At 41.9% G+C, this 17002-nt stretch overlaps 1 protein-coding gene across 4 annotated transcripts in view; it reads right to left on the reverse strand.

The window, feature by feature from the left end:
* The window catches only part of TRIM24 (tripartite motif containing 24), a 128314-nt gene that overhangs the window by 17088 nt on the left and 94224 nt on the right, over positions 1 to 17002 (reverse strand). For 2 of the 4 annotated variants that reach the window (XM_049893909.1, XM_049893910.1), the window contains exons 8-12: positions 16491 to 16608; positions 11871 to 12037; positions 6294 to 6467; positions 5488 to 5661; positions 2363 to 2498 (exon numbers count right to left, since the gene is read on the reverse strand). In XM_049893909.1, coding sequence (XP_049749866.1) covers positions 2363 to 2498; positions 5488 to 5661; positions 6294 to 6467; positions 11871 to 12037; positions 16491 to 16608 — 769 coding nt within the window. Of the gene's footprint in view, positions 1 to 2362; positions 2499 to 5487; positions 5662 to 6293; positions 6468 to 11768; positions 12038 to 16490; positions 16609 to 17002 lie in introns of all 4 variants that reach the window. The other 2 variants (XM_049893907.1, XM_049893908.1) reach the window with 1 other exon arrangement.

A 17002-nucleotide genomic window follows, 5' to 3' on the forward strand; every position in this document is an offset into this window, starting at 1 on the left:
CTCTTCTTGCAGAACTGACAAAGAGACAAAAGCCTTAGAGCTGACACCCTGAACTTGGCTTCTAGCCTCCTGAACTGTGAGAGAATAAATTTGTTTGTTAAAGTCATCCACTTGTGGTATTTCTGTTATAGCAGAACTAAGTAAGTAAGACACAAAGTGAAAATGTTTAAAGGGTTTGATGACTAACAGGATAGAAGTGATAAAGTGAAAAAAACTCCATTTCATTAGTTGAAACTCTAGAGAACTTCCTTTAAAAACACACACACACACACACACACACACAACGGCTGTTATCTTCTAATGATAAAGTAACACATGCTTCATTTTAGAATATTTGAAAGCCATGAAAAGACATAAAAGTAAAACTTAAGTGATCCATAACTCCTTTACCGAAACACTGCAAAAATTCATATAATTCCTTCCAGCTTGAAACACACATTTACACCTTTTACACTGTATTTAGTGTATGATTCTGTATGCTAGTTCTCACTGAACAGTCTGCTATAAACATGCCATTAGAAACTTGCTATTTTATTTATTTTATTTTATTAGCTTTTATTGAGCTTCAAGTGAACGTTTACAAATCAAGTCAGACTGTCACATATAAGTTTATATACACCTTACTCCGTACTCCCACTTGCTCTCCCCCTAATGGGTCAGCCCTTCCAGTTTCTCCTTTCGTGACAATTTTGCCAGCTTCCAACTCTCTCTATCCTCCCATCCCCCCTCCAGACAGGAGATGCCAACACAGTCTCAAGTGTCCACCTGATATAATTAGCTCACTCTTCATCAGCATCTCTCTCCTACCCACTATCCAATCCCTTTCATGTCTGATGAGTTGTCTTCGGGAATGGTTCCTGTCCTGTGCCAACAGAAGGTTTGGGGACCATGACCGCCGGGATTCCTCTTGTCTCAGTCAGACCATTAAGTCTGGTCTTTTTATGAGAATTTGGGGTCTGCATCCCACTGATCTCCTGCTCCCTCAGGGGTTCTCTGTTGTGCTCCCTGTCAGGGCAGCCATCGATTGTGAGAAACTTGTTATTTAAACATTCTTCCAACAGCTAAGTAATATTCTATTTATGGATACACAATCTTTTATTTTTATACCTGTATATTTGGAATTTTATTGTTTCCAATTTTCTACTACTGCAAACAGTGTTTTGACAAATATTTTCTGCACGTAAAGGTCTGTCCAGCTTTTAATTATTTCCTTATAGTAAGAATAGTAAGATGGAGTTACTGGGTTCAAGGGTACATACATTTTCTAAGGCTTTGAAACAAGTATCCTACCAGGTAATGCATACAAAGCATTCGGCCTACTGCCTGGTAGGTAATTCCAAAACACCACCAAACCTGTTGCCATCAAGTCGATTGTGACTCACAGTAACCCTACAGGACTAGAGAAGAACCGCCCCAAAGGGTTTTCAAGGAGTGGCTGATGGATTCAAACTGCCTACCTTTTGATTTGCAGCCAAGCTCTTAACCACCGTGCCCTGGATAAATGTTAGCTTTAGTAATATTGCTTAAATAGTTTCCAGAAATGGTCTGCCAAGCAAACTATACTCTCATCAGCTATGGATGAGAAGCCTCTTGCTCTCATCACATTCTCACAGAGTATTTTCACTTTTTAAATCTCTGCTAATTTGACAAACAGAAATTATATCTTGTTTTGATTTTCTTTTTTTATGACTACTAGTCAGATTGATGGAAACCTGGTGGTGTAGCGGTTAAGTGTTGGGCTGCTAACCAAAAGGTCAGCAGTTCGAATCCACCAGGCACTTCCTGGAAACCCTATGGGGGAGTTCTACTCTGCCTTATAGGGTCGCTATGAGTTGAAATCGACTCGAGGGCAACTGGTTTGGTTTTAGCTTAGTCAGATTGAAAATTCTGTTTAGTTTAAAGATAAGCATCTTCATAATTCTGTAACTGCCTATTATGTTCATGTGATTGGTGAATGATGTAAGAAAAATTCTCCTTCTTCCTTAGTTTGGTCTAAAGCACCTGTGTTTCCAAGGTCACCAGGAGTAGCATTAGTTGGAGTGCTCCTCTCTCGAAGGAAATGCATAAAGCATGCTAAAAGTTCTTAAACACAAACATCAAACAAAACCACCAAGAGAGTAATCTCGCTGTGCTCTGGTGTGAATAAATTTTGACTCAGGTAAATTATAACCAGAAAGAGACCACATTGCAGGAAACTTACAATAAAGAGAAAGCGTAACGGTAAGCTAATTTCCTCCTGGAAGTGCTACGAGGCCTCTAAGTTGTGTTGAGATTGAAAAGGCGAACAAGCTGAACATCCGCTTCCCATCTGCAGAGCAGAAGCTGCAGAAACATTCACAAAACCCAGCGGCGCCCACTCTACCTGCCAGGCCAGGGGACGGCACGGAGGAGTTCGGTGACTGCACGGTGCGGTTTGAGGGTGGTCTTGGCTGGCCGTGGTCTATGTTGGGATCTTTCCTCATAATATTGTCCAGCATAATAGTGCTCGAACAGTCAATCTTACAAGAAAAGAAGTTATTTCAGGGCATCCTGACTTTGCAGGTGAAAAGTTACTTTAAATTTATAAGACTTGAATAACTTAATTACTACCAAAACCAAAAACCAAACCCATTGCCGTTGAGTCGATTCCAACTCACAGCGACCCTACAGGACAGAGTAGAACTGCCCTATAGAGTTCCCACGGAGCAGCTGGTAGATTCAAATTGCTGACTTTTTGGTTAGCAGCCAAGCTCTGAACCACTGCGCCGCCAGGGCTCATGTTTGAGAAGTTCTGGCGCATGTTTTCCCCATAAACAACCTTGGACAGTTGCTCTCACTCTTAATGTTCCACCTTAGTAAACTGAGGCCACGCCGCAGGACACCAGAGGGCTGCCTGTCAAACGAGCTTGCTTAGTTAGCTGTGGCCAGTCCTGAGAGGTTACTAAAACCAGGTTGAGAAAATGATGATAATATAATCTTCACGAAAACAAACTTCATTAGTTTGAATTTTGAATGTTTCTTCTCACCCCAAATAAAACAAATATAAACAAGTTACTTTCACTGGCTTTCAAAATTCAGGGCAGCGGTTCTCAAGCTTTTGGGTCTCAGAACTCTATTCATGCTCATAAAAATTAAAACTAAAATTTAAAAAATTATTTATTAACTTATTTAAAAATAGCACACACACACACACACAAATAGCTGTATTTAAACAAACAACCAAAAAAAAAGCTTGGTGAGAAGAAAAGCTGTTTTACATTCTCCTTTGTGTCTGGCTCAGCAGCAGCCAGCTGGGCCCCTCTCTGCTTCTGTGCTCCATCTGCGGCCAGTGTGGTTTTAGTTGAAGATTGTGAAGACAAGCTGGCCTCACACAGGGAGGACCTGGAAGGGCCTCAGAAAGGGTCTGAGGGGCCCCCCAGACCCTTGGTCTGCATTTTGAGAACTGATGCTTTGGATAAGCACTAGATGGATGCAGCAAATTCATGTGTAACGAACTCCTAGGACGCTAATCTCGTTATCGTTGTTTGGAAAAAAAAAATTGATTTCTTATAGAGTCTTGCTTTAACGTAACAAGTATATAGACCACACTTCTTTCCTAATTCACAACCAGTCTAGAGCACTGATAAAGTTCTACTAAGAGTTTAATGCTTTCGAGGCAAACATCCTTTTATGCCTTAAATGCACCAAATTGACCAAAAACACCTCTGCGATTAAAATCCAGCATGATTCTTCCATAACACAGCTCCTGCCTTTCTCAAACGTGATGAAAATCCAGCTCCGTTCTCCCCTAGCAGCTCCAGCCTTTCTCAAACGTGATGAAAATCCAGCTCCGTTCTCCCCTAGCAGCTCCAGCCTTTCTCAAACGTGATGAAAATCCAGCTCCGTTCTCCCCTAGCAGCTCCAGCCTTTCTCAAACGTGATGAAAATCCAGCTCCGTTCTCCCCTAGCAGCTCCAGCCTTTCTCAAACGTGATGAAAATCCAGCTCCACCCTCCCCTAGCAGCTCCAGCCCACCTCAGCCAGGATTCTGCGGGAGAGTAAAGTCTTCCACCTGCGGCGGTGACTGTGCGGAATGAACTATCCGCCTGCCCTCTAGAATGTGCTGGTCCTGGGAGGACTGAGCACAGTCATTCAAACCACTTTCTTTTCTGTTTTTTTTTTTTTTTTTTAGAAACTCTTGTTTTAATGTACCCAGAAAATTATTATTACACCAAGACAAATTAACAATAATTTTTTGACTTCAGAAAATATCTAGTCAGTGTTCATATTTATTTGTCATGTGTTTTTTATAATTTGAGTAAGGTTTATAGGCCTGATATGATTGGCTGATATATCTCTTAAGTCTTTTTTTTTTTTTATTCTTCACACTTTTCTATTTTTATTTCTCTCTTTTTTTTTTATTGTACTTTAGATGAAGTCAAACCATTTTCTTTATTCTGGGGTTCAGATGAGGAATTTCAGTTGAGAAAAGCAGGAAAGTTTTGCTCTCTGCGGGCCCTCTTTTATTCTGTGGGTTAGTACAGAAGGTCATTTACATTTTAATTTTCTTTCGAGTTTACCACCAATTATCTTGTCCAATATTTTCCGGAAAGTATAAAAAGTACTGGAGTAACTGCATTTGTGTAGTTCTTAAGGAAAATTATTTGTGTTATGGAGTCAATCATAAAAACTAAAATAAAACTGTAGGGATGAGACAAGTTTTCCTATGTGCCACCTATGCATGAAAAAATACACGCACTCTACCCATTTAAAGTACATAAAATGGTAAAACGGAAATGAAATCTGAAAAGGTTACCAATGCAAGTATTAGGAAATATTAGTTGATCTCAGTAACTTGAAAAACAATTTTTAAAGTAAATAAAAACATTCTTTAACAATCTTATAGGCCATACCTTCCAAATAACGTACACAAGATATTTCAAGATAAGTTTTTAACGTTTGGTTGTGTGTGTGTGGATATACCTATATACACACTGTGTATATACACAGGATAAGAAAAGGTAAAACAAGTGTCAACTTATGTATAAAGATCTATCTACAGAATGTTATATCTTTCTGCCTTAGGAAAAGATTAAAAAAAAAAAAGTACTGACATAGTGAATACATTTAATTTAAGCGTAAAATAAATCAGAGATGATTTTGTACTGGTCACCAAGATCTCTCAGAAAAATGTTTTGATTTCTATTACTGAACTTGCCTCCTCTCCTGATTCCTTAATTTCAAGCCTCCCTAAGCTTATTTTAACATATCACATCCCTGCAATTCAGCTGTCTAGTACTTCCTCCTCTGGCCTCACTTCCCTCCTTTCTCAACTTAGCCTCCACGACCCACCAACCCACCATTACAATCATTCATTTACAAACACTTTTAACTCTGGTGCCCTGGAAGACATTCTGTAGTATGCTGGCGTCTCTGTCCTTTAATCCAGCACACCCACGCCTTTTACCAGATCCAAATTCACTTAAAATTCTCAAAGGAAATGGCTAGTTCACATTTTGTGTATACTTACATCTGGAAGAGAAGGAAGATTGTAAGACCCTCCCAATGGTGAACTCAAATCGATCATAGAAGAACCAAAAGCCTTTCCATCAAACCCGGCTGCGCTGGTGATGGTGGGGCTGGACGGGGTGGAGGACGTGCTGTTGGCAGTCGATGGGGCAGCCTGCCCACTGCTGATCTGCCACTGTGGTAGCAAGGGGGGAAGAAAAGGGTCTCCATCAGCAGCGTTAGAGAAAAACACAGTGCTTTACATTACATAAGTGCAATCTACGAAGAGAGCGCAGAGGTTTAACTTCTACCTTTATAAAGAACAGATAAAATCTAGAAAAAATTTTACCTGAAGACATCAAGAACATAATTTTAAACCTTATCAGGTTTATCTATGCTTCATATTGAAACTGTGTCACAGTTTGTTTCCAGAAAGTCTCCTTGAAATACTTTAAAGATGTATTTATTATTCCCTTCTGTGGACTGTAACCCGTAATCCAACGCTATGCTCTTTCTGTGTGTATTTTAATGAACTTACCTAAAAGTTACACAACACTACTGCAAAAATAAACTCAGTCCCTACGACTCACTGGTGACTGTGTGCTGTGATGCCAACATAAGTGGCTCGATCTCCCTGGTCAGTCACAAAGCACCAGGACCCTTCTCTTGTCTCTACAGGTCCATCTGTAATAAACCTTGAAAGTCACATTTGTTAACAATAAGAAATAAGAAAGCTTGTTCTGCTCGTCCTAACCTGTTGCTTCATCTATCACTATCATGGGATCTGGAGGCAGAATAAACACCTGAGAAGAGGAGGCAGACACATACCTGTTTTATGGCTTGCTGTGCCAAGAAAGCCATCTGCAGAGGGTTGGGCTTTATTGCGGGCCGGGGGATACTCTGATTGGGTGGATATCTCAGTTGTTGAGGGTGAGGAGGAAGGACTGGTCCATTGGGTTTGGGGCTGTGATTCTGAAAATTTATCAGACGTGGAGGGGGTTGCTGGAAAAAAGAGATTAAACCAATTTGTTAATAATTATCTCCTGAAAGACAGGTCACAGAGAACTCTATTTTATCAATTTATACAGAAAGACATGAACCCTGCCACAGATGAATCACTTTATCAACACTGCGACAAGGGTACTGCGGAGGGGGCAGAGCACAAACTCCTAAAATTGGCACAAGCAATTAAAAAAATTTTTTCTTAGGAAGAAGCCTTGGGAAAGCAGTTGCTAACTAAAGATAAGTAGGCTGTGCCAGGATTGGAAGGAGCCCCGATGGCACAATGGTTAGGTGCTTGGCTGCTGACCGAAAGGCTGGCAGTTAAAACCCAGCCAGCAGTTCCATAGGGGAAAGACCTGGCCATCTGCTCCTGTAAAGTTTACAGCCTTTAGAAAACCCTACGAGGCAGTTCTACTCTGTCACGTGGGGTCACCAAGTTGGAATTGACTCAGTAGCACCTAACAATACCACCAGGATTAGACCTAGGCCATGTTGGGAAGTAGGTAAAACTTGTCTTTGGTATACTTCTAAATCCTTGATGTTACCCTTCTCGAAGCCCCTAGCACAGTTAGGGCAGAGTAATAACTGCTGGCATTTATCAGGCTGTTCCGAGTGCCAGGTACCGCTTTAAGAGCTTTATGTGCATCAACCTATTTAGTCCTGACAACAGTCCCAGGAGCTGGGGATTATTCTCTCCGTTCTACAGAGAAGGAATCTACAATATAGATAATCTTAGGAGCTTGACCAAGATTACTAAGGATAGTAGCCAACAGAGCTGGGATTTGACCTGAAGCAGTCTGGCTGCAAAGTCTACGCTCTTAACCCACAACTCATTCATTAATCATGACTTGATATTAAAAACATTAAAAATAATGAGTTTGAGATCTTAATGTGATCTAGCTATATTCCATGCATTGCGATTAGCATTTTATACATGTATCATCTCATTCAGCCCTATGAAGCAGACATTATTATCATCATTTAGTATCAGGAAACTAAAGATCAGAGACCTTAGATAACTTGAAAAGAGTCACACAGCTCGTAAAAGGCAGTACACCAAGACTTTAATCCCAATCTAGGCTGCCACATCATGGGTTTTTTAATTTTGTTCTGGCATTAGCCGGCTGTTGACTAAGGTGCCGACTAATTACAGCTTAGAGGATAAGTCTTCCTAAAGAAAATAGATTTAGAAAAGGAACCCTCCAAGGGCAATAGTGGTTGATTACAGGACAGCAGGGCTGAGTGTGGGAATCAGACCTGGGCAGGGCTGGGCAGGCGAGTCTACTTGGTTTACTCATAGAAGCCAGCTGGAAACCGAGACCAGAGTTTTACAAAAAGGTAACATTGAATGCCAGTCTCCTCTACTTCCTTTCATGGCTGGCAATTTATTGCAAAGGCAACAGTCCGTTTCAGTATATGTGCTCACAACTGTATATGATCAAGAGAGACAACTATTTCCTCTCAAATGAGGAATCTAAGATGGAAGTAACAACACCTAAACCTGGACACGGTGAAGGCAGGTGGCTGTAGGGTATAGGCCTCCCCGCTTTCCTTCTTCTTCTCATTTTGGGAATTCACTCTCTTGACCTGGGGCAACTGCTTCTTTTTTCCCTCTCTTACAAATTAGTTGGTACTGGGTACACCCTAGAAGCCCCCGCATGGTGCAGCAGTTAAGTGGTCAAGCCGTTAACTGAATGGCTGGTGGTTCGAACCCACCAGCCGCTCTGAGGGAGAAAGATGTGACAGTTTGGTTCTGTAAAGATTTATAGCCTTGGAAACCCTATGGGGCAGTTCTACTCTGTCCTGTAGGGTCGCTATGAGTTGAACAACGGGTCTGTTTTTTGTTTGTTTGTTTGGGTTCACAGTAACTTTCACGAGTGGCCAGCAATTACAGACCAATTGCAGTTTGGTCGGTGAAGAGTATAAAAACATTATTAGGGAAAAATAATAATAAGAGATCATTCTAAAACTTCACAGAAGCATAAGCCTGAAGCCACAGCAATTCTTTTTGATTCTACTATAAAAGTTGTATGACTTAAAGAATGCTGTATCGTAGAAATAATATAAAATAGCTGGGGAAACAAAATGGAAAGAATGGAAAACTCATCAATTTTTCTTAGGGATACACTGAAAGAGTGGACAAGCACCCACAGTGGGCCTGAAGGACAGTACAGACGGCCACCCAAGTCTTCACCTGTTCTAACCTCACATCTCTAGCCAGGGTGAGGCTTCTGTACTGACTCAGTCAACAAAATGGCATTTGGTGCCGTTAACAGTTGCAGTGGTGTGTTAGATGAGGGGGAACCAGGTATGGGCCCCGCCAGCAGGGTGTTCACAGCCTGGTAAAATGTAAGGTGAAACTTTTTCTCTCCTCAACAGGTAGAGTTGATAAGAGTTAATTCCTAAGAACCCCTATGATAAGGGAAGTAACTGGAAGGGATAAGATGGGGACCCAGTTACCAGTCTAAAAGAAACAGCAAAACTAGTACTACTTTGATTCAATGGAATCAATTCATTTGCAAGACTCAGAAGGCAAAAAGGGAGAGAACTGACAAATAACTGAGCGCTGAAGCAAATCGGTGTGAAGTCCTCATTGTCCTCCTCAGCGCTCTCAGTCCTCCTCTGTGATTACAGGTTTGACTTGATTCTAGGTCAGAAGTTCCCAAGCACTGTGTGACAACCACGAAGGATAGGAGATGCCCTCTGAGATCCACCCACTGTCCAGGGACATTCCTGTGCACGGATGAACGAGAAAACCTCCACAGCGAAAACTGTTGCTGGGAGCCGTGTATACAATGGTCTGTTTGACGGTGCTCTGTAACGGTGCCACCTCCTGCTAAACAAACAGACGTACATCGTCTGCCATGTCTGCGCACTCAGTCACATAACTAAGCATTCCACCAGTTACTGCCCAACTCTGTAACCATGCAGAATAGTCAGGCCTTCACAGGAGGAGGAAGGCTATTACGAGAGATTTTCCGAGCAGACCTTTCAGTGTATCTGTGTCCTGTGGACAGATGTAGACTGTGATATGCACATACCCACAAAGCCAGGCGCAACATACACACCCACCCACAGAAGGCATTCCCCCTATGCACGTGCACGTGCACGTTAAGTAGTAGGAAACTACAAATGTAGGTGGGTGGGGCAGAGTGAAGTCGACAAGAGGGCACGCCGAGGGGTGAAAAACATCTGAGTGGGTAGAAAATGAGAGACAAGAGTGTAAAAGGGGGTCCAGGAGTCAGAGCGAGGAGACAGAAAAACAACACTATACGAGTGAATGACCCCAAGATGCAAAAATTATTTTTAAGTGGGAAAAACAGATGCCGTGTACATTATGTAGATTACAGCACTAAACCCCAGAGACTGAAAATAAGATCAAAAGCAAGCATACTCCTGAGAAAGGCAGGCTACAGGCTCAGGTCACTTCCGCTTTGTCACTGCTCATGTAAACAACTATGAGAATGTGACCAAGTCACACCGTGTCTATCAAGTGCCTTGGCTTCCTCATTTATACGTGAAAAGGCACTTAACACAAATGATGGATGCATCCCTTTCTGGTTAGTGAGCTACTAAGTAAAAATCACTTTGTCATCTCTAAGACACCTGAAATAAATATTAATACGTGCCAATGCTTAGCTTAGCAGTAGGCACTCAACAAACATTAATTATTTCTTTCTCCTCTTCATCTTTCTCCTCAGAAAAATTACTCTCTGGAGTCTATCTGCAGCAGTCTGCAAAGGTAGTTATGAGAATATTATTCCTCAATTTTCCTAAAATTTTGGCTCTGCCAGTTGCACTCCTGACATCTAAAGTGTAAAATCCCCCGCCCACAACATGCTCCCCAAAGGCATCTTAAATGGATTCCCATTTACTTCCTGTAAAAACCTGGACTGAAATGAAGTTCGAGAGGAGTAACCTGGGTGGTATGCTAATTGCCCCTTTTCACATGCCTTCTTCATAAAATCACTCGAAAGCCAAGACACTCAAATATATTACCTCAGGCGCTCACAGACATGACTTAACAAGACCAGGGTCCACATATGCCCGCAAGTTTTACTGAGGGTTGAAATAAGTGTCCTATGATGACCATTTCCATGTTTTGTAAAACTGCTAAAAAATGCTATCATGTCATTTAATTGATTTTTCATTATATATTCTTCTTAGTGCTGGTAAAACAGTAGTAAAAAAGTTCCTCCCCTAATTAACCGGCATGTTTCCTTTTTATTAGATAGCAATATCTATACAACTCAACGTATTTCCTTTTTGCTTTTTTTATAGTTCTAATCCTTAGCCTAGGTCTGTACACTTTATTTGACTCTATTATTAAACCCCGTTCCATTTCATTTGTCCCATTTATGGTAAGCCACTTCAAATCACTCTCAAAACAGGAAGAGTATAAATTAATAAATGTCACTGAAATAAAGATTTATTTAATTAGACTTTATATACCTTACTAAACCTATATTAAATACAAGTACGCCTATATCTAAAAGGAGCCCTGGTGGAGCAACAGCTAAGTGCTCAGCTGCTAGCCAAAGGCTTGGCGGGTAGAACCCGTCCAGCGGCTCTCGGGAGAAAAGACCTGCTGATCCGCTCCCGGAAAGATTACAAAAACACTACAGTGCAGTTCTACTGTTACATGGGGTGGCTATGAGTCGAAAATCGACTCGATGGCACACAACAACAAAAACGGTCCTATACCTAACCTGAGTGGGACTGTTAAACTATTTAGCAAAAGTATATAAGCCTTTATCTTCAAAAACTGGATTCAAAGTTAACAAGACACTTCATATTTAGCAAAAAGCAGAACGGTCCAGGCAATATGTGCTTAGAAGGAGAGGCAGCTTGCTGAAAGCACCATACTCCCGGCCTTGTCTGTTTCACTTTGCCCTCGGCTCCTATGATGCAATGTGCTTTCTACACAGCGCACCCCCAGTGGGAATGCACAGCGAGTCTTAGTCGTTCTGAAGCACTACAAAAAGATCGTGAGTTACAGGGACCCCAATGTTCCTGTCCGTAGTCACAGGCATGGACTATCATGGAATGCAAACATTCATCCCCCTGCTATAATTGAGGGCAATGAAGATGAGATGGAAATACAGGCACTGGTTAACTAAACCGCAAAACCCTTTGTGAGAAGGGCTAAAAGTACAGGTTGAATCAGGGGTCTGGAATGTGATCAGTTTTTACAACTCGTATTTCAAGCATGGATGGTGGCTGTCTTGGTTATGTCAGGAGCTGCTGAACACAATTGCACTGTAATTATCTAAGTTAGGACAGGCCTGCTTCCAAATTTACCTGATGAGAGATGGAGGGTTGCTGGATGGGCCCCTGCATTCTAGGGTTTGGTAAACCCACAGGTGCTGGCCTCCGTTGCACCTGTTGCCTCTGAGCCATTACCTGTTGCTGCATATGCTGGAGTCGTAACTGAGCTAGGCTGATCTGTGTTGGGAACTTGGATAACTGGTTTGAAGATAAGCCACCTGGTGGCTGTGGATTCTGCTCCACGACAGCACTCTGCTTAGGCATTTGTGGCTGACTCTCCTTGTCTTCGATTACTAAAGAACCTGGTTAGAGAGAAAAGGTCAAGTCGTAAGGTTTTTCTGACAGTGAGTAAAATACCACATTGTTATAAGGCTATTTTTGCTGAATTTCAGAACTGCCAAGGATCTTTTTGGTCTCAGGGTCCCCTTCTGCACCCTTAAAAGCATTATTTGCCATAATATAATGCTTAGGTTGGGACAGATGAGGAAAACCAAGCCTCACGCAGACACATAGCTGGGGAAGGGAGGACTTTGTGGTCCCCTGAAAAGGCCTCCGATTGCACTTTGAGAACTGCTATTGTACATCAAAATTAAGCACTGCCACTGATCTACACAATCCAGCACTGTATTCTGACTCTGTAGTACCGGCACCTGGTGATCTCCCAAGCTCCTGTGCCTCCACTACTCATACCCTGGGAGTTCTCTGCTAGAGAACATTTTGACAGACAGGTTTGATAGAAGCATAAGGCAAAGAATATCTTCTTCAACAGTAGAGACTCCATGAATTGTTTCTGACTTAGTAAGCCTATGTATTGTAAAAAGTAGAGTTCTCATTCACTGAAGACCTACTATGTGTCAGGCACTGTGACAGGCGGGTATGTTGTTAGGTGCTGTTGAGTTGGTTCCAACTCATAGGACAAACAGAATGAAACACTGCCTAGTCCTGCACCATCCTCATAATCATTGCTATGTTGGAACCCATTGTTGCAGCCACTGTGTCAATCCATCTCTTTGAAGGTCTTCCTCTTTTTCGCTGACCCTCTACTTTACCACGCATGATGTCCTTCTCCAGGGACTGCTCCCTCCTGATAACATGTCCAAAGTGCGTGAGATAACGTCTTGCCATCCTCACTTCTAAGGAGCATTCTGCCTGTACTTGTTCCAAGACAGATTTGTTTGTTCTTCTGGCAGCCCATGGTATATTAAACATTCTTTGCCAGCACCACAATTCAAAGGCATCTATTCTTCTTTGATCTTCCTTGTTCACTGTCCAGCTTTCACATGCATATGAGGCAACTGAAAATACCATGGCTGGGGCACCTTGGTTCTCAAACTGACATCTTTGCTTTTTAACACATTAAAGAGGTCTTTTGCAGCAGATCTGCCCAATGAAATATGTCATTTGATTTCCTGACTGCTGCTTCCACAAGTGTTGATTGTGGATCCAAGTAAAATGAAATCCTTGACAATTTCAATCTTTTCTCCATTTATCATGATGTTGCTTACTGGTCCAGCTGTGAAGATTTTTGTTTTCTTTATGTTGAAGTACAATCCATACATAGGTATATTCTTGCTAAATTCTCTTTTACAGAGAAAGGACCCATGGTTCAGAAAAACAATTTAATGTTTTGACCACAGATGCCAAGAGATTAAGCAAAGATTCACCTAGGCCGGTATTTCCCTGGCTCCTCTCTACGATGATTCCCAGAAGGCTTGAATAGACAAGCCTGGGAACTGTCTCCTTTTGGAGACTGGCTCTGTGCAATGACAGCTCTTAGAGGTGCACCGTAAAGAATGTGTTTAACTTTATTCTACTTATTAACTTATCTCAACAGTGTGGGGAAATGAGTTCTTCTATTGGCCTTTTTGCCTTGGGTCTTTGGAAAAACAGCATAAGAGTTTTTCCCCCTAAGCCCTAAGGAGTTCTCCTTGCCCTAGTTTTCTACCCAAGGGTTTGTTACATTTTTTGGGTAAACTGTAAACTACTTAGTTTGACACTTTTCATCTGGTCCTGGGCTGCAACCTCCTCTGTGACTGGTATGCAGAGAGTGGTCAATATACTATGCAACTGGAGTGACTATAGGCTATGCATATGGAGTGCCTATGGCCTACCAAGAGGGGACTGGTCACTTGGAGAGCGAATTGATCAGTTCGTGGCCCTAGAGTGAGGGCTATGTCTTGAAATTGACAAGTAGTTGGGTATATATGCAGCCAACCCCAAAGAGGTTTTTCAGACAGGAAGTAGGAAGAAGCAGAAAGGAGAAAAAGCAATAGAGAAGAAAGAAGAGGTAGACAGAAAGGAGGCAAGGAACCTCCTAAAAAAGCTGTAACACAGGTCAAGGGCTGTTAACACTTAAGACAGTGACAGGCCCAGAAGGGGCCCTGAGGCAGAGCAGTGGTGACAGATGGCAAGGACAAGAGGAGCCTGTCCTGAGGGGGCTGAGAGGAGGCCCACAAGGCCGAGAGAAGCTGAGAGAACTGTCCTGCACTGAGGAAGGGAGACTGCCTACAGGCTTCCTAATCCTGATCCTAAATTGCAGCCTCTTAATCTTGATCCTGAGTTATACCCTGTTCCTGAATAAACCCCTTAACTGTAAGTATGGTCTGTGAGCTCTCTGTGGCCATTACAAAAGATTATTGAACTCAAAAGAGAAGCGAAGAGTGCTAGGGGGGGCCCGACTGGTGTTAGAATAAGTCCAAAGGTTGGAGGGTGGAAGTATGTCTGACCTCCACCTTGTGTGCTGATGGTGTTTCTCATTATCCCCCATGAGGTCAGACAGGTTTGGAGGATACTACTCCTACCATTTTACAATAAGAGACCCTGTTTTTTTTTTTTGGGTGGGGGGGCTGATATAGATGCTACATGATGTCGATTTGTCTAAAACTATACCCATCTATGTGTGTAGAGTTGTAAAGTAACTCTTAAATGTACCTGTGTCTACATGCGGGTGCATTTACATACTGTAAGTGGTATGTTGATAAGTGCACACGTCCACATACATGGCTATCCGGGTGGGCTGACACTTGCGATGGGTTCTCTGTATAGCTGAGTATGTGGTGGTAGGAAGCGTGTGGTGAGAGGCAGAGTGACTTGTAAACATGCTCTGTAACTCCCCCAAGATACTTCTCTAGTGAAGGAGGTGATAGTGTGTGGTTCCAGGGGCCTGACCTGCGCCTGCAGGGAGATTGCTGCATGTACTTCTACACGCCCTGCGGGAATCTCCTTATCACCTTTTCTTTTTGTATCTTTTTTGCTCTTCCTGTGTATAAACACATTTTTCATTTTCTGGTGTGTTTTGAGAGCAGTGGCACTCTAGCCATTCTTTCCCGCCCAGAATCTAGCCTTGGGAATGAGAGAGCAACTACCCCTGAAAAGAAATGAGACCCCCCAAAAAAAAAGCCATAAAAGGGAATATTGGTTGTTAATGAACAAACAACATATAAACCAAAACCAAACCCACTTCCACCGAGTTAATTCTGACTCATAGCGACCCTACAGGACAGAGCAGAACTACCCAATAGGGTTTTCAAGGCATAAATCTCTACATAAGCAGACTGACATATCTTTCTCCCGCGGAGCAGCTGGTAGGTCCAAACTGCCAAACTTTCGTTTAGCAGCCGAGTGCTTAACCACTGTGCCACCAGGACTCTTTAAAAATATATACGGAATTCTTAAATTTCTGTTTGTCACAGTTTCCCTGTAAGAAATCAAGGAGGCAACAAATTAAGACTGTTTCTACTCAGCAAACAACGTGGTGAGAAAGCTGAGGTGAGAACTCTCTGCCGGCTGCCTCTCTGTGATAACCCAGTGAGCTCTGTACTTGCGGCCTGGCACTTTTCTAAATATTTATTACATTTCAACAAGGACACTGAAAAATAAATACATAATTATTACCCGACAGGCAAAAATGAAAAAAGTTTGGGGGTGGAGTCTTCCTTAAGCAAGATAAAGCCATTGAACCACTCAGGCCCCTAGTGAGCGGATCTAAGGAATAAGCCTTTAAGAGGATGAGAAACACTATTTAACAACAACAAAAAATTCTGAAAACCAACACCCAAATCCTATCTCTGTGGCAGTCAAGAGTTAACCCATTCTGATCACCCCTGAGTAATGAGCTTTCAAAAACCACTTATAGGAGATTAAATGGTCAAAAAGTGCTTGAAAGCAAAGAGGAGGAGGTAAGGGGGCAAGGAGACTAGAGTGCTGGAAATGGTACAACCAGAATGGAATGAATGAGAATGTTGACACTGTGAAAAGTGTAACCAATATCACTGAATAATCTGTGTAGAAATTGTTAAATGGGAACCTCATTTGCTGTGTAAACTTTAACCTTAAACACAGTATTATTTAAAAGAAAAAGTACACACAAATACTAAAACTGAGGTTTATAACTAAAAAAAAAAAAGTTAATCCATTCTGATATATCTCAAGCAAACGGTACGAACAGGACTCCATGAAAAAAAGAACTCCCAAATCCTTAAGCCGGGATACTCTGTAGGTCAGTATAAAAGATGTTTCCTATCTTCTATCCATACACGTAGGGGTCGGGTGTGTGTGTGAGACAGAGAGAAAGAGAGAGACAAACACACACAGGCTCCTGCGTGCTAATGAAGTATTAGCAAAAATGACATGCCTTTAAAACAAGATAATGAACACATCTGGGGGGTAGAGGGGAACACATGTCAGTATCATGTCATAACCATTAAGGGTTCCATAAACAAATGACACTTTGAGAAAAAGTAGACAACGGCCTACCTAAATTGATAATATTTTGAGCCCAGAAACTAGGATCACAGTAAAACTGGATGGTGTTGTTGGTCGCTGGGGAAGCATCACACCTTGCTCGAAGGAGATGCCGTAACCGGTACGTAATCTAGAAGAAAGGAGAGACAATGAAGCATCAATATCTTCATCAGGCAAGTAACTTATGAAGTGTCTAGTAAGTACACAAAAATGGTCTCCGGTGCGTACGCCAACACATAGCAAACAATCACATATAGGTGATACAATCACATATAGGACATACAACATAATTTCTCTTTCCAAAACAAAAATTTTATGGTATAACTCAGTCCTACTGTTGAATATAAAACCAAAAAGTACCTTAAAGTGAGAGGTAGGTTGAAGTCAGTACTTTGAATTATTAGTAAAATTTCACAGAAGCACCAACTCAAGTATTTGTAAAAATAAAAAATTTAATATAGCTTGCTCTTTCATTTGACTTACCCTTTCAAAGGAAGGATTCAGAATTTAGATTAGGGGCTAGT

Source organism: Elephas maximus, chromosome 8, assembly GCF_024166365.1.
Source record: "Elephas maximus indicus isolate mEleMax1 chromosome 8, mEleMax1 primary haplotype, whole genome shotgun sequence".
Taxonomy (NCBI): Eukaryota; Metazoa; Chordata; class Mammalia; order Proboscidea; family Elephantidae; genus Elephas; species Elephas maximus.